Source organism: Leuciscus leuciscus (genome assembly GCF_965113295.1).
Source record: "Leuciscus leuciscus genome assembly, chromosome: 6".
Classification (NCBI taxonomy): domain Eukaryota; kingdom Metazoa; phylum Chordata; class Actinopteri; order Cypriniformes; family Leuciscidae; genus Leuciscus; species Leuciscus leuciscus.
Genome location: NC_138730.1, coordinates 31694152 through 31716959, shown reverse-complemented (window position 1 = coordinate 31716959; position 22808 = coordinate 31694152). Strand labels below are relative to the sequence as shown.

Here is a 22808-nt window from a genome sequence, read left to right as displayed (position 1 = left end):
TTAAAAGAATACGCTGCTTGGAGGATACAGCCCGACCTTGAGTAACTTCTAATGAATTATCTCTGAATGCACAGCTACACTGGATAAATACAAATTGAGGAACATTATGATTGGATAGGCCTACTTACGGGCACAGATGAGTCTCATTCCAACTAGGGCTGAACGATATGGACAAAATTTCATATCTCGATTTTCATGCCAGATATCTCGATATCGATACAATACGATATGACTACGGGTTCGGTGAAAACCAAGCATTTCTCAGAAAAATAAAAAGATCATATTACAAAAAAATGTGGAAAGTATAGTTTTATTTTTAAAAACAAGTCATCAACATTAACATAAGATTACAAATCAAACCTTTTACTGCAGCTCTGCTTTAACAATAAATAACAAATGCAGCAGCTGGTGGAACATTGAAAGTGCATTGAAGTGCAACAACATTTATATTCTTCAAAAGATCACATAACTGTATGCAGAAAATGCATTTGCTACTAACAGAACAGAGGTAGTTACAGGCAGCACAACTTCTACAGATTCTTTGCCAGGAACACTAGCTTGTTAACCATGTCTGGCTTCAGACAGGACCTCTGACAACTCACAATGTTGCCTGATGCACTAAAACTTCTCTCTAGTGTGTGCGCGCTGGCTTTAGCGGTGCATTCAAGGGCACTCATAAAACTGATGTTTGTTGTGACTGCCAGAGTTGTATGCAGGGCGAGCGCGGAGAGGGGAAATCTATATCGTCTATATCGTTGCTTTTTTCGATAGTAATATCTTGAAAGTTCATATCTAGATATAGATACGATAACGATATATCGTTCAGCCCTAATTCCAACCACAGAAATTCAAAGGCACCAAATCCTCAGTGCCTTTCTAATGCGGAGACATGAGCTGGTTAACAAGAGGATGTTGTTCAACCTTAAGGGTGTTATCACAATCAAACCAATTAAGCCAATCAATCCTGACAATCCACGCGGGTCCATTGGGGGTAAGCAACACTCCAGTATCAGTCTTCAAAAGAGCAGGAAGGAAGCACATGCCACCAGTCTGCTGGTACGCTCGAATCGATAGCCCAGAGTGGCAGGAATTCTTTCGTAGGATCTCTTCCACATGGAATTAATGTTCAGATGGGAGAACACAAGCTGCAAAGCTGCAAGAGTGTTCAAACAGACATTCCCAAGTCATTTATAAAGGAAAAAAGGTATAGCAAAGTTAATTTGTGTGCTAATATAATTATTAGCTAATAAAGTGACAAAATCATTAATCACTAGAAAGACGCCAAACTTCACACTAAATTCAGGAAGCAAAACAAAGTTAATAGTACAGTAGTAATAACATAAAAAAGTAGTAATGCACAGCATTTTTGCCACTGAACATTTTATGCTAAAAACTACAAGCCAAAAGTCATAATTAAAACATTATAAATATACAAATATTTTCATTTAATATAAAATAATATTGTTCGTTACTTTGTATATTGGCTTTTAACGGCATGTCGGATATAACATTTCAAATGTTAAAAAAGATTATACATGGAAGACAGAAAATACAGAAAAAAATAAAAATTCTATTAATATAATTTATATAGTTACTTCAAACAAAGCATAGTTTAATATAAGCATTTCAATCTGAGTAATATATATTAGTGCATCAATATGTAAAAAAATGATGTATTGTCAGGTTCATTAAAAAAAGCACCATCAACGTGATTAGGGCTTCACAGTGAAACAGAGGGTTCTTGTATCATTCTAAAGGGGTTTATTTTGTAATGACCACCTTACTGTACATTACCCTGCTTATTGCATGACTACTTGCCACATAAATAAAAAATAAGCATGAAATATTGATCTGAAATCACATTATTTTGTGAGAAGAAGAGACCACAGAATAATGGAGATATGAAACTAGCACAGCTAAGCAGGAAACTGGTCAGTCAGACCACAGAATGATGTGGAATACTTGATACTTATCTGTCAGTCAGAGAGTTATGTAATAATACAAAAAATAGGGCATTAGAATGTTCTTCATCACCATGTTCTGTCGCAAGACGAGGAGCAAAATATTTATCCAAGAATGATCAGGAATGGGCCTGAAAACAGGAAAGGGGGCTTCCTGTGTTTTCAGGTAACGCCTGGAATCCCAGGACATTGTCTTCCAGCCACTCAGCCACTGGAAGTGAAAGGAAAGGGTGGAGAACTGACAGATACCTGCCTCCGTCTCCTGGGAAACACCAGCGCGCCACACTCTACGGACTCAAAATATTCAAAAATTGTCTCTTTTTTTTTTACACGGATGACTTGCCCAGAAGTATCAGCATGCTCTTTTGAAAGATCTACAGAGACAAAGGCACCTTTGAACCAGCCTTGTGAGAGGAAGCAAAGCAGGAGGCCTGGTACATCGGAGTTGAGCATGTGAAACTCTTGTGACTACAGTGAACTCAATTCAGCGGACTCTCTAATTAAGGGGCTTTTCAAACTGAACATTCAGCACCGCAGGCAACTCACTAACATGTTGGTGTGGAGTACCTGGCACTGCATCAAACTTGATGAGGATCTTGACTAGGCAGCATGTGTTCTTCACTACTCATCACTCTTGGTGACACAAATCACTGAAAAACTGTCACTGTCCCAGTTGGTTCCTCAGGAGTTCATGCTAAAAAGATATGCTCCACATTTTCCTGTTTCTAGCTAAACTTTAATAAGCTTAGACACAAGGGTCTTTCTCCAAGTAAATGGCATGAAGTGAGCATCCACAATCCACATTAAACGAGGGCTAATCCCTCTCTATAAGGTGCTTAATAGACTGAAAATCAGGGATTAATAGAGAGGCAAGTCAGGGACACATTAAGTCACTGAAACGCAATTAAATCTGACTTTGTGAGTGAATTTTAGACAGAACTTTGGATGCAGAAATGCAAACAAAAAAACTGGACACAGCTGCTGCTCTACTGACCCCTGGATGCACAGCATATTGATGGAATCATATCATTTATGGTTCAATAAGAGATTATTATTATTATTTATTTTTTATCGGCACCAAAATTGTATATATGTACTTTTGTTAAAAGTTTGAGGTTGGTATTTTTGTTGGTAAAAATGTGCGGTTTCCACAAAAAAAATATTAAGCAGCACAAGTGTTTTCAACATTGATAATAATAAGAAATGGACACTAAATCGGCATATAAGAACGATTTCTTACGGATCATGTAACACTAAAGACTGGAGTAATGATGCTGAAAATTAAGCTTTCCAAAACAGGAATAAATTATGCTTTAAAATATTTGAAAACAGAAAACAGTTATTTTAAATAGTAATAATATTTCACAATATTGCTGTTTTTCCTGTATGTTTAGATTAAATAAATGCACACGTCGAGCATAAAAGACTTGCTCTAAAAGTAAATCTTACTGACCTCAAACTTTTGAACGGTAGTGAACATTGGGTAATATTGGATATTTAATTGTGTATGCTCATTTCCTCTCTTTTTACTTTTAGAATACTTTTGCCATCATCTAATGCTTACTTAATATTAAAAAAACACTAACCTATTAATTTCATACACTGTTAAAAGTCATTTTTAGTAAATCTCAAAATGAATATCCATTTTTCAAATTGTAGTACATTCTAATGTTGTGATGCCAAAATCAGTTAAGCAACTATATATAACTATAAAGAATCCCTAACTTGAACATACAGATCAGAAGTACTGGAAACCATGATGGCAGCTCTGCCTTCTGACTGAAAGTCCACACGGAAATGTTTTGTAGTCATCACTGAAAAGAATGGCCATGGTCAAAACAAGTCCATGAATAGGCAAGTTGGCATGGAAAACATTATTCTTAACAGATACATAAGGGAAGTGAGTGGGAGAGAAGCCGAACAGCATCCTTATTGAGCTATTTCAGCTCTGGAATGCTGTGATGAACGCACTGGTGCCGGTTGCTCTGGAATTTTGGAATCCAGTCCACTGAGGTCATTCTCGGAACGGTCTGCTTACATCATAGTCCCAGCCCTGTCTGCTGACAGCTACAAAGAACGAACGAGCGGCTCACGGCGGGTGGAGGGGAGCTGGTGCAGCAGGGCGCACATCCTGAGCGGCCCGCCGCTAACACAATCCCACTATTCACTCCAGCCCCTCCCCACCCTCTCTCGGCTTCCTCTACAAGATTAAACACATCTAAGCAGCAACTTCACAAACATTCATCAGCATTCACTTTCATCCACCATGGCAGAACCGTCCCATACCTTTTCATTTTAGTATGAGGGACATGACGTAAGAAGCTTGGTGGATGTAGGCGAACTTTTTGAACCTGCAGGCCCAAACAGATGCCAAATCTGACAGGACAACCTACGCACCCGCCAACCCCGAGCTTTGTGTAAACGACTAGAGGAAGTACATTTATACATTTCAACATTTTTACTTGCATAACTCTAGGCAGCAACAAACCTAAAAAGGGTCCCGATTCCCGAATAGACTGCCTAATGCCATACAAACCCCCAATTAAAGCACACAAACACCATTTACATAAGACACAATTGGCCCTCAAGTAAGACTGTGGGAGGAACATGAACTATAACAGAACAGTTATGTTATTAGTTTCCCCAGACATAAAACATACAGCTATAAACAGAGAAAAAGACTTCCCAGGAATAACAAAAAACGAAAGCCCCTGCTCCGCTGATTATTTTAAAACTACGATACACTTCCACTCTATCTGAGAAAGTGATGTTGAACATGATGAGCATGTAGCTGCCGTGGTCATTTAATTATGAATGATATGACATCCCTGCTTAGGCCAGCTTTAATGTGAGAGGGGGGGAAGAGGTCTGACTGCTCTCTGACTCTGTAATGACTAATTTCTGTCTCACTGTGAGTTTGCACTTACACCACTGGGACTTTAGTGAGTTAAAGACAAATACCAAAGAAACAAAAATGATGTCATATGGTGTTGGACAGCACATGACTGGAGAAAATGTGAGAATTCTTAACGCATTACAACAACACTTCACTGGATCACCATTTCATACAAAAGATTTGTCTCAAAATAATGATTCTTGATCAAATTGGGAATCGCTACTTATGAACATGTCAAAGAGAGCTATGCTAGATAGAAAATGTGGAATGTAGTGCATAAGTCATATACCAATTATATGATACATTTATGGCGCTTTTTGTCCTTTTTTGAAGCTCATTGTAACTGCATGTGGGGAAAACACTGGTAAAATGCCTCTATTTTTCCTCGATGTGCTCCACAGAAGAAAGATAATCATAAAGATTTGGAATTAATAACATGAGGGTGAGAGTAAATTGTGACACTTTTTATTTGTAGCAGTACTTAACCTTTAATTTGTTGGTTGATTTATAATTTTTAGAACTAGTTGGTTCAGCTCAAAATTAATGGAAAATGTAATGAGTCGTCAGTGGCAGTAGGTGGACAGAACTGGATGTCCTGTCTTTCATGTGAAGTCCCTGGTTTCGAATTACATCCTTAAATAAGAAGACAACAGGCTGCCATGACAACAGCCCCTGGCAACATGTCTATAGGGTCTAAACAGCCTTAAAGAAGCTTTATTTAACTACACTGTTCTGGCAACACAATCAGTAACCATGGCTTAATATTATTCAGTTTTGTAAATCTGAATAAAATGGTCCATTTGAACAACCCCTCATTAAAACTCCACCTGAAACCATGACAAGAACACATTTTAATGTTTGTCAACAATGCGATGAATCCTATTTGCACCCTATCTCCTATTACAGCTATGAGACATAAACATTCACAAGATCAACATTCAAACCGGTTATGTATAACCAGGATTTTCTCCACAGCCCTTCCCTTAACCACAAATCATAATATACACAGATTTGAATCCATCATATATCATGCCATTAAATCACATTAAAAGCAGTAACAGTAAAAGTGCACTAGATTAGGCACACTATATGTATTAGCACATATGACCTAACCTAGAATGAATCTTTTCAAGTGTCTAAAATAAGTCACAAACAGGAAGGAAAATAAATGTTTCTATTAGAGCTGTGCTACTATGGCATGCCATTTTAATATTTATTCCATACAACTAACCAGTAGGCTATCTATTTTAATGTTATAGAGTGGTGCAGGTATGACATCACTTTGTAGGCTAAAATGCGGAAACGAATTAGAATTTTAGCACTTCCATCGTCCCGAAGTCAATGGTTTAACAAAAAATTTGATTTTTTGGGTTAAATGGCTGAAATAAGGTCTGTGGTGAACGCAAGCTCAAGACACTTTCACGGTTTACTCTACGAGATAAAATACATCAGTATTACCAAAGGATTTTTTAAGATGTTATTGAAAAAGGTGGTTGCTAATGATTGGATAAATGGGACTAGCCTACATCATCTAGCCTATGTCATCACGCAGAACAGGTAAACTCAGTCCGCTTTTACATCCTTCATTTCTAACTAGGATGTATTCCAATTGTCACCAAGCTACAAGACACAGCACCAAAAAAACTAAAGAATAAGTACTAATATTCGTTTATTGGAATTCATATAGTTGAAAGTATAATTAAATGGCAAAAAAAATGTTATTGTCTCGAAGCAGCTACTGTCAGTATTGAGACTGACTAGTAGCAAAAGAATAAATAATAGTAACGTTATAATGATTAGTGCTAGTGACTGATTGAATAAAAGTGGATATTTACCAATAATCCACAAACAAAACTATATCTAGCCTACTATTGTTTGCAGCGATTAAGATCTTTATTGGGTGTGTAACTGTTGAAAGACTCTGTATTGCAGATAAAGACAATAAATAAAAAAAAAGAGAGATTTGGACACCAAGTCAGTGGCCTGTGCCCCAGTTAGATGAATGTCCACAAACTCCCCCTGAACAGGAATGGGCTAAATGTCAGACGGCTTGCCATAAACAGTCCTGCTGTCTGACAATGCTTAGCTAAACAGAAGACTGAATTCCCTTCTGTACAAAAGAGTGATCGAAAATAAAACCGCAAATCGTTCAGTTACTTAATGTATTTAAGTTCAGAGTTATCTTTAAATTGTGATTCATATCACCGAGGTGTTAAGGTGAACAGATCTGAAGACAGCGCGGCCACTGAATATCACTTACCGTACACCCGCACCCATCCCTGCTGCTGGCAAAACGAGTCCATCAAAATCCCGTCGACCACTGGGTCCAAAGAAATCATGCCTCCCTGAACGGAGTCCATGTCGCCAACGGTTCCTGAATCCGTCTCCATGCTCGATACACCAGTTCACGGTAACGTCCAGGTAAAGACTCCAGTCCGGTGGATTTCCACGCGCGTGGCTGGAGAACCTCAGTCACAATGTTTTCTGTTCGTTTGTGTTGGTTTAGAATCACTGAGCTTAAAACCATACAGCTAAAAAATAGTTTGAATAAACTAGCGACAGCAGTATGACAATGTTCAAACTAAACGTTTGGATTTTCCCATGATTTTTCTTTTTTTAAAGTCAGAATATATTATGCACGCGAGACTCGAATCTGTGTTTACATTAGACTGTACCTACGTTGCCGGCAATAAAATACAATAAAACAAGGAAATACTAATAAAATAAAGCTTTGATGGTGTATTTAAAAACTTATCAAAGCCAACAACTTACGAAAGTGCAAAGTTTTCTTAACCCGAAGCAGCAGGCAAAAGTTAAAACAGAAACAAGCAGCAGCTCTTAACGTTATATTGGGAAGAACTGCTGTTGCTGGCATGTGTCCATGAGTCAGGTCGTGGAAACAGCAGTAATAATTGAATGAATCCAGGCGACGGTTTTCCTGGATCGACGGCAGGAGTTTACTGCATTGTCCTTGCGGCAAAGATCATCAAAATAACAGCAAGTATCTGTTTATTGTTCTGCCGTCCACTTAAAGTGTGACTCGTTGTTTGGGACTCCCTCCCTTCCTCCCTGTCCTGTGGTGAGGAGGACAGACAGCCCTTTTTCACACTTCAAAATCCAGACCGCTTTTCCACCTCAATCACATGCCATTGCCAGCCTGTGCGCTGGGATTCAGGGGAAACTAGAGGATGACCGAGAGTATCGATCAATACAAATAATGTTTTAAACCGCTTCATTCAGGCTTTTACTACTTGTAAATTGTAGACGTTGTTTACACATCAAGTTCAGAAATACATAATGTATTTGTTGAACGTAAAAGAGGACGAATTGAGACTTTGACGGCATCGATCGACATTGTAAAACAGATGTGGACTGATTATCGAGTCTGAGACATCTGCTGGTTAATCTCGTGCAAAAAATGTCACAACACGTTTTTCTTTTGTTTTGACATTGTTAATAGGCTTTGTATTTAGTTCTTTAAGAACATATTTTGCAGCCATAACCCAGATGGAAAAATATATGTAATATTCAGTATTGGAGATATTTAAGAGATGATTTAGCTGAACATGAAATGTGGCCTTTGTCTCCCTCTATTGTTCATTTAGAAAAAGTACAATGCATGTTCTAAATTAAACATTTAAATCAACAATTGAATGTCAATTATACATTTTATTTAAAATTTTTACAATGTGTTGCAATGATCTGTCAGGAATCACACAATTTTCATCTAAAGGTTTAATTATTATCTTTGTAAAGACTAAATGCAGAACATATATTGAGTAAATGCAACCAACCGTTTTATTAAAATATTTATTGTCATTAAACTACATAATATGAATGCCTCTGTGCAATGTAGTTCTACTGCTTTCTTGTCTTCGTTGTGGCTTCAGCTGTGAATAAATAAGACACAAAAACTTCATTTAGGGAATAAAGAGTAAAAGACAAGAACATCTAGAAGAAAAACATAATTGGCAGAAATGTACTGGGTTCAATGAAAAAGTGCAAATGAATTATGCACTGTTTGATATAGAAATGAAGTATAATAGCAAGTTGTTAGTTTATATGCAAATCATATAAATCAGATATAGCACATACTCACAGTGTGTGTTAAGCTTGAGCAGAATAGGTGCCAGTATGTCTTTGAGGTGCTTCTCCTGTTCAATAAAGTCTTGAATTGTTGCATTTTTGGTGTTGTGTATCCAGTTTGATTTTGACGAACAGTTGTTTATACACATGTTCTATAGCAACACACAAACAGTGATTAGACAATGTGTACTTTTTGGGTTTAGCAAACCCAGTGTTAGACAACCTGAAACTATTTCACATAATGAATTATGAATTACCTTGTCCTCCTTACTGAACTTTCCTTGAATTTTCTCTTGATCAGCGATAATGTCTCTGACTTCTTGTATTAATGCTTGCAAACTTTGTTTGGCCTCTGTTAGGAGAAAAATAAATCCTCAGTATTAATCACAACCAGATTTTATGTGCTGAAATATTTCACTTTCTCACCAGCCCATGCCAGATGCTCTGCGCAGTCCAGTTTGTCATAACGTCGGGCCACATCAACAGCCTTCTCTCCACGGAAATTAGTAGCTTGAAAATCAGCGTTGAGCTCAACCAGAGTTTTCAAAGTGTCCAGCTGACCCCACATGGCAGAACAATGCAATGGTGAGTAGCCTACAGTGAACCACATTGATTATTTCTTGAAAAATTGTCTAAACAGCCTAAACAGTCTAAAAAATAAAGGTTCCAAAAGTAAATTTCCATGGCAATGCTATAGAAGAACCATGTTGGGTTCCCAAAAGAACTTCAGTAAACAGTTCTTAAAAAAAAATAAAAAAATTCTTAAAGAATATTTGAATAATCTAAAGAACCTTTTCCAGTTTAAATGACCTTTTGTGCAATGGAAAGGGTCAGTGGATGTTACAAGTTCTTCATTTAAGGGATAGTTGACCCAAAAATGAAAATGTCATCATTTACTCACCCAATTTGTTCCAAACCTGTAGGAATATCTTTCTTCTGACTTCCATTGTAGGAAAAAAATACTGTGGAAGTCAATGGGTGCCATCAACTGTCTGGTCATCGACATTCTTCAAAATATCTTCTTTTGTGTTCAACAGAAGAAAGAAACTCATACAGGTTTGGAACAACTTGAGGGTGAGTAAATGATGACACATTTTTTTGTTGTTGTTGTTTTTTTACATTTTTGGGTGAACAAAATCATAGATACCAACAAAGAAAGCTGGTTTGCAGATCTTAGCTGGTCTCCCAGCCTGGTCAAGCTGGTTTTAACCTTCTGAGACCCAGGTTTAAAAAAAATAAAATAATAATAATTAGTATTGTTTTTATGCCACTACATTTAGAGCATATGAAAGAAATGGGAGGAAAACATATTTGAAAATTTTATTTTATTCATATGTTATGCTATTTCCTCTGTAATGGACAACATGACTTTTAAAAATAATAATAAAAAGACATGAAATGACATGTATATTCAAAAACAATGGGATTATTTTTTTCAATTTTTGATTCAATTGATTACATTTTTAGGTTTCAGAATTATTTTTAACCAAATTTGGTTTAAAGATGATTCTCAACTATGTTATGGAAGATATAACAGAATGAATTGATATACCATTTTACTTTATGCAATATGTGGGTACAATGGCCATAAATGGGTATGTATCTATAGTCAAGTCAAGTCATCTTCATTTATATAGCGCTTTTAACAATGTAGATTGTTCCAAAGCAGCTTTACAGAGATACAAGGATAGTTTAAAGTAACAGAGATTGTTTTGGCTTTATAGCAGATACACTATCTAATATGCATATTAATGTATTATTGGGCCAACATGTAATGAAAAAAAGAAGTGTAATAATGGACAACATTTTCATAATAATATCTAATATTTCATAGCAATATTGAATTTCTTTCCCTATTCACTAGTGTCTCCCAAAATGCCTGATAAACATGCTTTAGATCCTGGGGCCAGCTGTTCAAAAGTAACATGATCGGATTTCAGATTGGGTCAAATCTTGAAAATGGGTTGTAAAAAAAAAAAAAAAAAAAGGATTCTGAAATCAGATTAGATCACAAAATCCAGTTTTGATCTGGATCAAATCCGTTTGTGTTGTTCAAAACTTTTTAGTAAGATTGGGATACATTTGATCCAAAAAAATCTGGATTACACTGATCCCAGCAGAAGGGTGGAATTCAGGAACAAAAATGTAATAAAACTTAAAAATTGTTAAAATACTCTAACCCTAACTGTTAAAGTAATAAATTAGAAGTAGACATTAGACTTCCAATTAAGCCTTTCGGTAGCCTATACAGTAAAGTAAAAAAGAGATTTTGGCGCCATAAAATAATCCCCAAACAGCTGTAAATATAAAAAAAAAAATATATATATATATATATATATTTAATTTAAAGTGTTTTTATGTATCAACAGAAAAACAATTGAAAAACAGATGTTATGCCGAATTCTGACCCCCGCCAAATTACTACCCCCCTACTATTGGTAGGTTTAGGATTAGTTGTAGGGGAGGGGTTAGGATTAGGTTTGGGGTTAGGATTAGGCAATCAGGTACTGACTTCAACGAAGGGGGGTAATAATTTGCCAGGGAGTCGAAATTTGGCACAAAAGAAAGATGGATTAACGTTACCTGATCTTGGATTGCAAAACATGGGATTTCCAAATCCAGATCATTCTGATCCAGATTAAACTTTTTTTAACAACTGGCCCCTGGTGTTTTAAATCTGTTAAGTTACATGTAAGTTATGCTGTCAGAGAAATTCACTAAAATATAATTATCCACTACAGAGGGCAAACGTTTATTCCTGGGTCCCAGGAGGTAACGTTAAGGGCTTTAGACAGCTTGGCCAAGCTCAGAAACCATCTTAAATTAGCTCAGTAGTAGCCTAGCCTAGCCTAGTTTAGTTTTTTCAGCATGGTAAATTACATAAGATTAATATTGATCAGATTAATTCCATCATGTCTTATTATGTTAAATAACCCCATCTACAACAACCTTTACTGCAGTAGTTTAATTAGCCAAGCTATAAGTACTTTTTTTTAACGAAGAAACTTTCGCTAATTAGCCTACCCCGCGCTGTGAATTCATTGACGTCAGCGCCGTTCTGCACGAGCTCGCGCACGATGCCGCTCCGTCCTAACGTACAAGCAGCAAACAGCGCATTTCGTCCCACCTCATCTTTTTCCCACAAAATATTCTCCGGTTGTTTACTATCAGTGGCACTGTTACTTTCCAAAAGACGCTTAAGTCCCTCTACATCATCATCTAAAGCACATAAAAGTACAGTTTTCTCCTCAGCTGACCGCATTATGACTTGCAGAAGAGGATGTTGTTGTAAGTGACTGCGTGCCTTGTCTCTATGGCAACCGTGCAGTCATTTTGGTCATTATTTTCACTGGCCACTAGATGTTGCTGCTGCTTGTTTTATGAAATAAGGAGAGCTGAGAATCTGAGCTCAGCTGAACTGAGAAATGACATATTCTTGCTGATAGCAGTCATAGAGAGAAGATCCTAAGAAGAAAAGAAGCACATAGCATCAACCCTTATTTATGTCTGTAATTATCAAATTAGAAACCAAAAACTTTTATCTGTAATCTTAGCCAGGAATATGTACATAGAACAGACTTATGTTATGGATCATTACACACATAAAGAAACAGGAAAGTTTCTTTATGTGAAACATACGTATTTTAAGTCATTTATTTAGATTCTTCTAAATGAAAAGTATTGAAAAGTGAATTCTCAAATCGATGATGTGTTAGTATATATCAGTTAATGTACTAATCCACTTCATTTAGCATTTACACGGTGTTTTCAATGAGAGGAAGAGGGGAAATTATGAGGAATAGGGAGATTTCTTGTGGTAAATTTGTGATATTTCATTTAAAAGGGAAAAAAATCATATGATGCTCTTAAAGGTTATTTATCTTGTGATATTAAGCAATGGAAAGTCAACTGACACAGGGAAAGAGTGCAAATTCACTGTTGTTAACACGTGATGGCATTGTACTTTCCAACAAGAACTTCCTCACTTAAGTAAAACCAGGAACATTAATTGTTAAATATAGCTAATGACAAGTTTAAATACCTGAAGGCTATTGCAATACTGGGTTAGCTACCTCAACTCAGCATTGGTGTCCATCATTAGCACCATCAGATCATTAGACAATATGACAAAAGGATATGTGGTAGAATTCACTCCATTATAGAGGAGAAGCATCATTTACTTTCGGATATTAGTGACGTCATGTCATGCCACACTGACAGTTGCATTCAAGGCATGGAACGATCACATTACAGAGGGAGAGAGAGAGAGTGTGTGTGTGTTAATGGTGGTGTGTAAAGAATGTGGAATGAATGGATTTGTGTCAAAGGTTCTGACTTGTCATAGCTCTGCTATCCACTCCTGACCTGTGCATAAGTCCTGCTCTGTCATTGAAGTCTATTTGTAACATGTGTGTGTTCAATGAATGACTGTATTTCCAGTTGCTCTATTTTAGGCCAAAGGAGGAAACTTTTTTATGATGTGGGTCTGTAATTATAGGAATATTGGGAGCAGGCAAATGAAAGTAAAAGGAATAGCAGTATCATACACAGAAATATGTCAGCTAAGCCTGAGAGAGATACATGGAAGACAGGTGTTAATTTTACGTTTCAGTTATGTAGTCTAATTATGTAGTGAAAAATTGTGACATGCTTATATTTAGCTTTTTTATTTTTATTTAATACAAATATTTAATTTCATTTTTGTTTTCTTTAATCCATTCTCTAAACTACTAGTCCTATAGTGTCACGGAAAGTGTATAGGATTTACTTAATTGAATTTTATTTTATTTTATTTTATAACATTAGCTGCAACACATTCAAAATAATAAAACCTTCTGTTTGTTTTTTACGTTTAAATGGAAGAAAACATTGCTACAGTATATGCACATACATGTGCTCCCTTGTTTGTCTATGATTGCTTGTAATAGCCTATTAGAACCATCAGATACTAGCTCAGTTAAACACTTAACCATTTCAAATTCTCGAAGTTCTCAGTTATGGTGAGATGAACACACGTCTGGCTGTTTTCACCATTTAAAGTGTGGACTGTCAGCATCTGTACTCAGAGCCGTTAAAGCCTGTGCAGTCATGCTTCACTTCTCCAAAACGGCAAAACAACATCTGTGCTTGTCTAAGGAGTACTAATGTGCCTGGGGCTGTCAGAAGCCTAAGAGATTTCACTGATAGGTGCCATAATATAGCAAACACTTGTGGCTAAAATACAGTAGGTCTTTGCATTTATGTAGGTTGCGGCTGCTTGCATCAGCCCTCCTTTGTCCTCCTTTTGTAACTGATGAATGTTTTAATTACGAGTTTATATTGACCAGCTTGGTCCCAAGGCTAATCATAGTGGATTGAGAATCAACACAGTCTTGTATTGCTGTGTAAGTCCATTACATCATCTTATTAAAGTCACTGAGCTCCATTTCTGCCAATCTGTCCAAGAATGTAATTTAGGCTAAAGCTGTTATGAGCGACTGAACGAAAGACCTTCGATCAGGAATGAAAAAACTTTAATTTTGCTTCATTCTGAATGAAGAGCTGACCTTCTGCCCTATTAATCTAAAATAATCTCTTTCTGACGCCATATTCCTCGTTCTTCCGTGTCTGTTTTACGTTTCTGCCTTGAAATTAGAAATCGGGCTCAGCTTGACCTGAATTCTGCAAACTGCACTTATGGCTGAATCACGGCACACTAAAAATAACCCTGTTAGAAGACTGGGTTCAGGAAATGAGTAAAAGGCTTTCGGGTCCTAAGAGTCCAATGATGTCCGCTGCTTTACAGTGACTCCTCTACACTGGATTACAGCCTGACGTCTTGGTGACGTCTTCCACTGCGAGAGATCCAAAGAGAAATGCTATTTCTCTAAGCCGTCAGGCCGAAAATGGGGAAGTTTCAGTCTTTATGTTTGTTTCTGCCAACTCATAATGTTGGATTTCTTCTCTTCCTGATACTTCAGCCACACCTGTTTAAGGAATACAGGTTTAACCGCTTTGTACATGTTGAGTTTTCACATTCTTTAAAGCATTTTATACTTTAAAGGCCGTGATGCAACCAGTCTGGCAGTTACATACACTCACCCATATACTTATGTTTGGAATTACATTAACATGACCTAGTAATAGTACTATGTGTGTGGTTTAGGAGTGAGAATTCTTAGTAATATTAGTATTAGGTGTGATTTAAAGCTCAATAACATAACAAGTTAAATCAAATCTATCAGAGGTATTTTTTGGCTGTTGGTCTGAATGGTGGCATATGTATGGGTGAGATAATGATAGGATAGATGGACAGCTGGATATACATTACCGTAAAAATGGTGAGGTCGGTAAGATTTTTAAACGTTTTTGAAAGAAGTGTCTTATGCTCACCAAGGCTGCATTTATTTGGTTAAAAATACAGTAAAACAGTAATATGATGACATTACTCCAGTCGTCAGTGTCGCATGATCCTTCAGAAATCATTTAATCAAGAAACATTTCTTATTATTATCATTATTTTTATAGAAACCATGATACATGTTTGCTTAGATATTTTCAGGATTCTAGAAAGTAAAAACAAACAAAATAATAGTTAAAACAAAAAATGTTTGTAACATTAAACAGTCTTCACTGTCACTTTGGATCAGTGTAATGCATCCTTGATGAATAAAAGTATACATTCCTTTTTTTTAATTAGTGTTGTCAAATAGATTAATCGCATAACATAAACATTTATAAATATATATATATATATATATATATATATATATATATATATATATATATATATATATATATATATGTGTGTGTGTGTGTGTTTGTGTGTGTGTATACATACATACACACAGATTTCTATGCTATAGTGCTACAAACCACAATTTCTAAAAATAGGATTTTTTGTGTACTTAAAAAGAGTCTTTCTAATGTATCACATTAAATTTTGATTTGTCATAACCCTATAACTCAGAGTCGTACCCTGTGATGCTTTTCAATAGGGTTGGAAATTCTCTGGTTATGCACCTCGGTATCTCTGATCATCACTCTGGTTTTGGTGATGCGATGACTTTAGTTACATTTGTTCACAGTCTTTCTTTGTTAAACTCTTTGAAGTCCTACTAGATGATTTGCATTGTCTTAATCACCAAATATGTATTCCTGTAATCAAACAGCAGGTACTAGGCTCCAAAAGTCCACACTGAAAATCTGAATTCTATTTAAATTGGGGATAAACAGAAGACTGTTAACTTTGGAAAATGAAAATGTACATTTTCAATTTGAACAAGAAAAGTTATGAGAAATATTTAAGACTCTGCACTATACGATCACTAATCAACTGTAAGCAGATCTATGGCATTTATGTTCTTTTTAATAGGTCAGATTTCCTTGAGACCTGTTTAAGAAATAGGCTACTCAGAATATTTAATTTTTAACACTGAATGTTTTTGTGTGTTACACAAAGTAAAACATCACATCAAATCAATCTGGAATTAGCTAGAGCTAGTAGTGGAAGAAGTAGAAAATCGTGCAAGTAGTTGACACCAGTTATGATTTAACATGTCTGTAACTCTCACAAGTTCAAACCATGTGACCCGCTCGATGGAAAAGAAAGTGGTTGGAAAAACAGTTCAACTATTTTAGTCTACAATGATGATGATCTCACTTTGCAGTGTGTTAACAACCACAAAAGTCAACAGGAAGCTGACATATCAGAAAAAGGCCATGCTGCATAGAGACAATCCAACGCAAGGAAACAACAGTACACAAATAATTCTGATAGCAAAGGGGCTGTAAACAAACATTGTGTTTCACAAACACAGGTGTCTGTGTTGAGAGACGTTTCCACAGGATGCATCTATAAATGGATTGTGCGTTCAGCTAACTGTGTGTAACACGGTTGACATACATAAACATTTCTTTCCAGTGAAATCAGAAGCGCACTCAGTTGAGGTACACCTGCGGTCTCATTATGAACAAAATGCGTTTACAGAGAATCTAAGTTTCTTATTCAAAAACATGATATTTAAACAGTGGCAATATTATTTTTTTTTGACCAAATTTTACAGCCCTAAGTGATGGCATAAGAGACATGATTATTTTTACACAGGCTCATGTTCCAGGTGGTGTTTATGGCACATACTCGACAACCGTAAGTGTCATCATGATGATAATACACAAGCAGATTTTGATGCAGAAACAGATTGCTCCCTGTTCCATTGATGGTCATTACGCAGTGCTGCATTCAAGCTGCAGTGGGCACAGATTCATCACCTTGATATCGTTTTGGGTGCGGACCAGTGCCCCACATCTCAAACATATTGCTTCCTTGAGCTCTGCCAGAAGGGGAGAGAGAATGTTATGGATTCAGGAGAGTTCTGCATTCTGTCATCTTTTTGTTCTAGCACATTCTTTTCCATCCATCCATTTATTTTAGTCATGCATGACATGTGCTTTTAGTATATTCCTTTAATGCCACTCATGACAAATGAAAATAATAAATGAAACATAGAAATCTAGGTCATTTTTCCACAGAAAAGCTTTTCCTCCAATGTTTGTGTCCACATACATAAAAAAATGGTGCCTTTAGATGCAACGTGAATAATAACAAAAAAAATGGTCTCTCACACAAATTTATCATGGCTTCAAATGCAATATAGTTCACAAATCATGGACTGTTTGTGTGATACTTTCATAGAGTTTTCGGGCTGCATGTAACCATACAATAACCTTTGAAAAGTTGCATTAAATTTCAGGTAAAATGCACTTTCTTTCTAATCAAGTGAAGGATTTTGACTATGGCACAGAATAATGCAGTAAACCAAATCCCTTAGATCTCTTCTGTGTAACTTTATTTCTTGTCATTTAGTAGATGCTTTTTAATCAAAATGACACTCATGCTGATTGCAGGGACAGTCCCTCTGGAGCTAGACACAGTTAAAGAGTCTCTTTCACACGTTACACTTCTTATGGGTTGATTTCTTGATTGGAATCTGTAACCTTTACATTGACAGCGTAATGAGACTTCCTGACTTATCAGACTGCATCAACAATAGAATATGACAAAAGGCAAAAAACTGACTTGTAGCATTGACCTTGATCAGTGTTTTGTCCTTTAAGGCCTTTAAGGTCATGCATAAACACATTTTACATCAGCTTTCAATGACGATCCAATGAGTGAATGTAGGTATTTACAGAAAAGCAGAACTTAGGACAATTGAGTGCCATTGATTGTCGTCAGCACTGTTAGTTCTGCATGATGTTCTCCTCTATTGTGTCCTGCTGCACTTCATGTGCACTGTAATAATACCCTGCAGAGAAAAGTACCTAACTAACTCTTTACCTCTGTCACCATGTTTTAAAAAAGTTCTAAAGAATGAGTCATATGTTATGAGGTTGTGCCAGTAATTTCCGTTGCAATTTGTACAGTTGCACCTCTGGCTCTTCTTGACCTTGTGTATGATGGATGTGAAATGGTGAGATCTGCTCAGATCATAGTGGATGGGGACTGTTAGAACTATGGAGAGTTGTTTACTGTGCAGCTTATAATGTGTGTGTTTGTGCCTGTGCACGAGGGTGTTTGTGGTTATGCTAAGCTGTTTCCTTTTGTTCTGTTTTATTTTCACTCTGCATCTGTATCTCTCTTTCACTTTAGAGTCAAAGTCATCTTTGATCAGGTGGAAAACATGTTTTGGTTAAGAGAAATCCTTAAAGAACAATGCAATTGCTACTTTGATCTTGAGAAATAAAGCCATAATGCTTTCATAAAGTAGGCTATGATTTTATCTGTTCAAAAACCAATCAAGCAGTACCGTATATAGAGATGGGTATTCATCAGCAATCTGTCTAGCTGAAATTCCTTTAATCATAACAACCGAAACTTCCAGTCTGTATACGTACAAATAACTAGGCCCACATATAATGTAGGTTTACTCATTAAATCCATTCTGCAGAATTTTGCAACAAAATCGGTGCAGAAATTCTATTTTAAAAAACGGCAGCAAATTTAGTCTGGGCCTAGCAATGACACATGCCGATGGCATTACATGATTTTAATAATAATAATAATAATAATAATTAAAGCTGCAAGCAATTGAGCCATTTTGCCCCACCCAATTTTGAAAACCATATCACACATAAATGTTCACCACTTCTGAAGCGTGTGCAAAGTTTCATGAGTTTTCGAGCATGTTTAGGCCCTCCAAAAAGCGATTCACTTTGGAGAAGAATAAACAATAGGGTCCTCTCACCATCGGTGCTCGGGCCCTAATAATAATAATAATAATAATAATATACAATAGTGCAATGAAACGTTAAAATACATATTCTACTTTCCCTTTTTAGTACATTATTTGTAGTGTTTTGTGTTGGAACTGTGTTGCAGAAATCGCATTGTTTGATGTGATATAAGAGCTTTTGGTTCAAGATGATGCAAGTTTGTGTCTGAATATGATCCTATTCCAATTCTGTCTACCTCTATTATCCTAAAAGATATGGCATGACTCATGAGGATTGATTATCTGGAATAATAAGAGTAGACATTTCTAAAAATGTAAGAGAGAGAATGACTGACCAGTTCCTTGATCCTGTCTCAGCTATTTTTAAAGGCACAAACACTTTCCCTCAAAGAACATATTATTATGTGAACATTTGCCTCTAGGGTACGGATAACAAGCTCAATATACTGTCAGATACTGGCGAAAGTCTTCCTCTCCATTTGGGAGTTTGTGAGGTGCTCTAGTTTCCAGGTTAGAGTTCCTAATGTCTTTTTATCCTGCTGAGTTGAGGACATACAGCTGTTTTTGTAGCTTGACGGGCAGTAGCAGATCTGCTTCTTGGGCGGCTGATTATCTGGGTGGCAGGCAGCAAAACTTGTGCTTGTCCTGATTATGGTTGTCCTATATTCTCTCTTTTGGGGGGTTTTCTACAGTATTTCAGTTCAGTAGATGCTCCACATGTATTCAGATGTGGTGATAGGGTTAAGTGTTTTAATTCATTCCTTCACTAAAATGCTATATTTTGTCAAATGTTGTGAACTAATCACTTGAATTGATGATCATGTTAATATGTATTTATTAAGTTCATTAAAATGAATAAAATTGTTAACAAAACTGATCTAGTCTGAAATCTGAACTGCATTTTATAGTCTACAAATATGTCAGGTGTGGTTACTGCACTTGTTATTTGTTGACTTGCTCCACATAGAGGTACCTGCCTCAGTACTCAGAAAAGACTCAGTGATTACATAAATGCAGCATAAATCTCTTGAGAAATGTCACAGTAATGTTAGCACAAACAAAACAGCCACTTGACGCAGTAAGGTCAGGCTTGTTTTCAGTTTTTACACTTATTTTTAAGACTCACACCTTTTTTTGTGCATGTTTACAAGCCAGCCACAACCGCAAGATATTTCAGACTCCACAAGAGAAGTGTCATGTGTGGTTTTAGGGTAGAGCGAAATGAAATCAACATATTTTGATGTACGTCATGGCGGTGCACTATGTTGTTATTCTTTGTCAAGTCTGAAATCACCCAAAATTCGAATCGGTCTGTATACTTGAATAATCACCCTTTGTTATGGTTACAAAAGAAACCTTTACAAATAACCCAACAAAATTTAAAGTATATCTTACTGAATGACACTTTGCCTTGATTTAGTTGGGCTCAGCAACCAGAAGTTAAAATAATTTGGAGCTTAGCTCTAGATGAGTAAAATAATAGCAGATAGCACCATTGCACTGAAACCATAACACACAAGCAAGATCATTATCCTAATCAGAACAATCAGTGTTATAGATAATCAGTGCTGTCTGTGCAAAACTTGCGTCATACAATATCAGAAAATGAGAATTGCAAAAGAGTTTAAAGGAATAGTTCACAATTACAATGAAAGATGAATGGTTCACTTTATTTTACAGTACGTGTACTTACAGTGAAAGTAATGGTAAGGCAACTACAGGGGTAGGTTCAGGGTTACTACCTAAAGTTCTGTCAGGACCACTATCGTCAAATACGATTGACAAGCATACAGTTTGGATTGGCGGTATGGTTCTGTTCTGGGCAAGAACTCCCTGAGAATTCATGCAGCCTTGCATGGATAAGAGCAGGGAGAGCAGCAATAACCCCCCTTAGGGTAAACAGAACAGAACCAACATGAATGTATTGCAGATATCATTAATTCAATTTTAATGTACAACATAATTATAGAATTTAGTCTGATTCAAAGGAGAATCAGAATGCCAAATCCTGACTGAACGAGAGGAGGAGCTGGGAGGGTAATTAGATCCTGAGAAACGTGATTTCTGTTGATAATACGGAAGGAGCTTATGGATGCTGTGATAGGCATCATATTCCTATAGTTAGACGTAGTTTAGCTGAGAGCAGCTGATGCGAGCTTGACTAACGTGACCTGCCAGAACTGACGCTACGCTTGATTTATAACCCAGTTATTTTAATTTCTATTATAAGTAGTATGAACATGCGGAACAGAACAGGACTGTATTACAGGATGAATTATTTCAGGTCTTTTCCTCCATTCTGTGAAATGAATAAACTGATTCAGTCTAAAGAACTTGCCAAAAACGAGCTCAGATTGATTTGAATATTTCAACTTAAATGTGATCATCAATGCAATCATATGGCTTCAGAAGACTTGTTTGAACTACTTTTTTATGCTATAATTTATCCTTTGAATCATCCTTTGAAGCTACATTTCCTATTAATTGTAATTGCATGTAAAAAATTAACAGTATTATTTTATTTTATTTTATTTATGGTTTCACAGAAGAAAGAAAGTCATACAGGTTTTGAAACAACATGAGAATGCGTAAATGATGACTGATTTGTTGGGTGACTACTGTAGCTCTTTAACTGAAGCATCCATTATGTGCAAATGTTCACACTAGAATGTTTTTATTTTATTCAATCTGAAACTTACTAAACTAAGGGGAATCAAGGCTGTAATGATAATGATGAAAGGGAACTGATGAAAGTAAATGTGTATAGATTACATAAAGTATCTTTTAGAAAGCATAGCATATTATATCACATGTTTGTCTTATCAGTGTCAATAGAGTCCCAGGAACCTTGTAAATGCTCAAAGCCAAATTACTTTTACCACTCCTTGTCAAAGTCTGCATCTCACAGACATAAATGAGTGCTGATTATTATCACACAATACAGTGCAGTAAAGTTCACAGATACAGCAAACAGACACTCCCTTTAGCTACAAGATAAAGCCACTATTTATGCATCTATGCTTGTATGCATGCACCCTGCATGTGTGAACAAGACAGGAAGACTGTGGCAGTCAGATGATCTTTGTTTCCAAGGCAACAGCAAGCACCATACCACCCACACAAGCTAGACAGCGATCCCAGAACGGGGTTTCCTCTCACACCGTGCCTTTGCAGAGCCCAAGCTGATCCTGCCTGTGACAGCAGCCGCCCGTGCGTCACGGCAAGTGTTCTCCTGGCGTTTCACAACCGCCCACAGCGCCCCGAACGCTTTCCCTCCCCTTCTCATCTCATGGCTATGAAAGAGAGACTTCTCCACACCTTAAAGAGTCACTTCCGGCGATCAACCAGGCAGAACGCTAACAGCCTTGGGCACATTAATGTACTGTTTGTACTGTGTGATCTCAGAAATTACTAATTGCCGCAAGCATGTTTGATTGCTGGCATTTTACTTGTGATTTGTGAGACTGAAATTGTTTTAAAGGGATAGGTCACCCACAAATGAAAATTCTGTTATTAATTACTCACCCTCATGTCATTCCAAACCTGTAAGACTTTCATTCATCTTCGGAACACAAATGAAGATCTTTTTGATGAAATCTGAGAGCTTTCTGTCCCTCCATAGACAGATACACAACTACCACTTTGATGCTT

At 36.6% G+C, this 22808-nt stretch overlaps 2 protein-coding genes across 3 annotated transcripts in view; both read right to left on the bottom strand.

The window, feature by feature from the left end:
• Positions 1–7991, bottom strand: part of rasal2 (RAS protein activator like 2) — a 78600-nt gene extending 70609 nt beyond the window's left edge. Inside the window, exon 1 of one of the 2 annotated variants that reach the window (XM_082171864.1) lies at positions 7118–7991. In XM_082171864.1, the coding sequence (XP_082027990.1) occupies positions 7118–7247 (130 nt within the window). In that variant the 5' untranslated portion in view covers positions 7248–7991. The remainder of the gene's footprint in view (positions 1–7117) is intronic. The other variant, XM_082171863.1, reaches the window with a different exon arrangement.
• Positions 7992–8493: 502 nt separating this feature from the next.
• Positions 8494–12361, bottom strand: ankrd45 (ankyrin repeat domain 45). Its single transcript, XM_082174428.1, has 5 exons — positions 11968–12361; positions 9370–9537; positions 9201–9295; positions 8957–9095; positions 8494–8747 (listed from the first exon to the last, which is right to left on the bottom strand). The coding sequence occupies exons 1-5, from the start codon at positions 12203–12205 to the stop codon at positions 8716–8718; spliced, it is 672 nt and encodes a 223-aa protein (XP_082030554.1). The 5' UTR covers positions 12206–12361; the 3' UTR covers positions 8494–8715.
• Positions 12362–22808: the final 10447 nt, after the last annotated feature.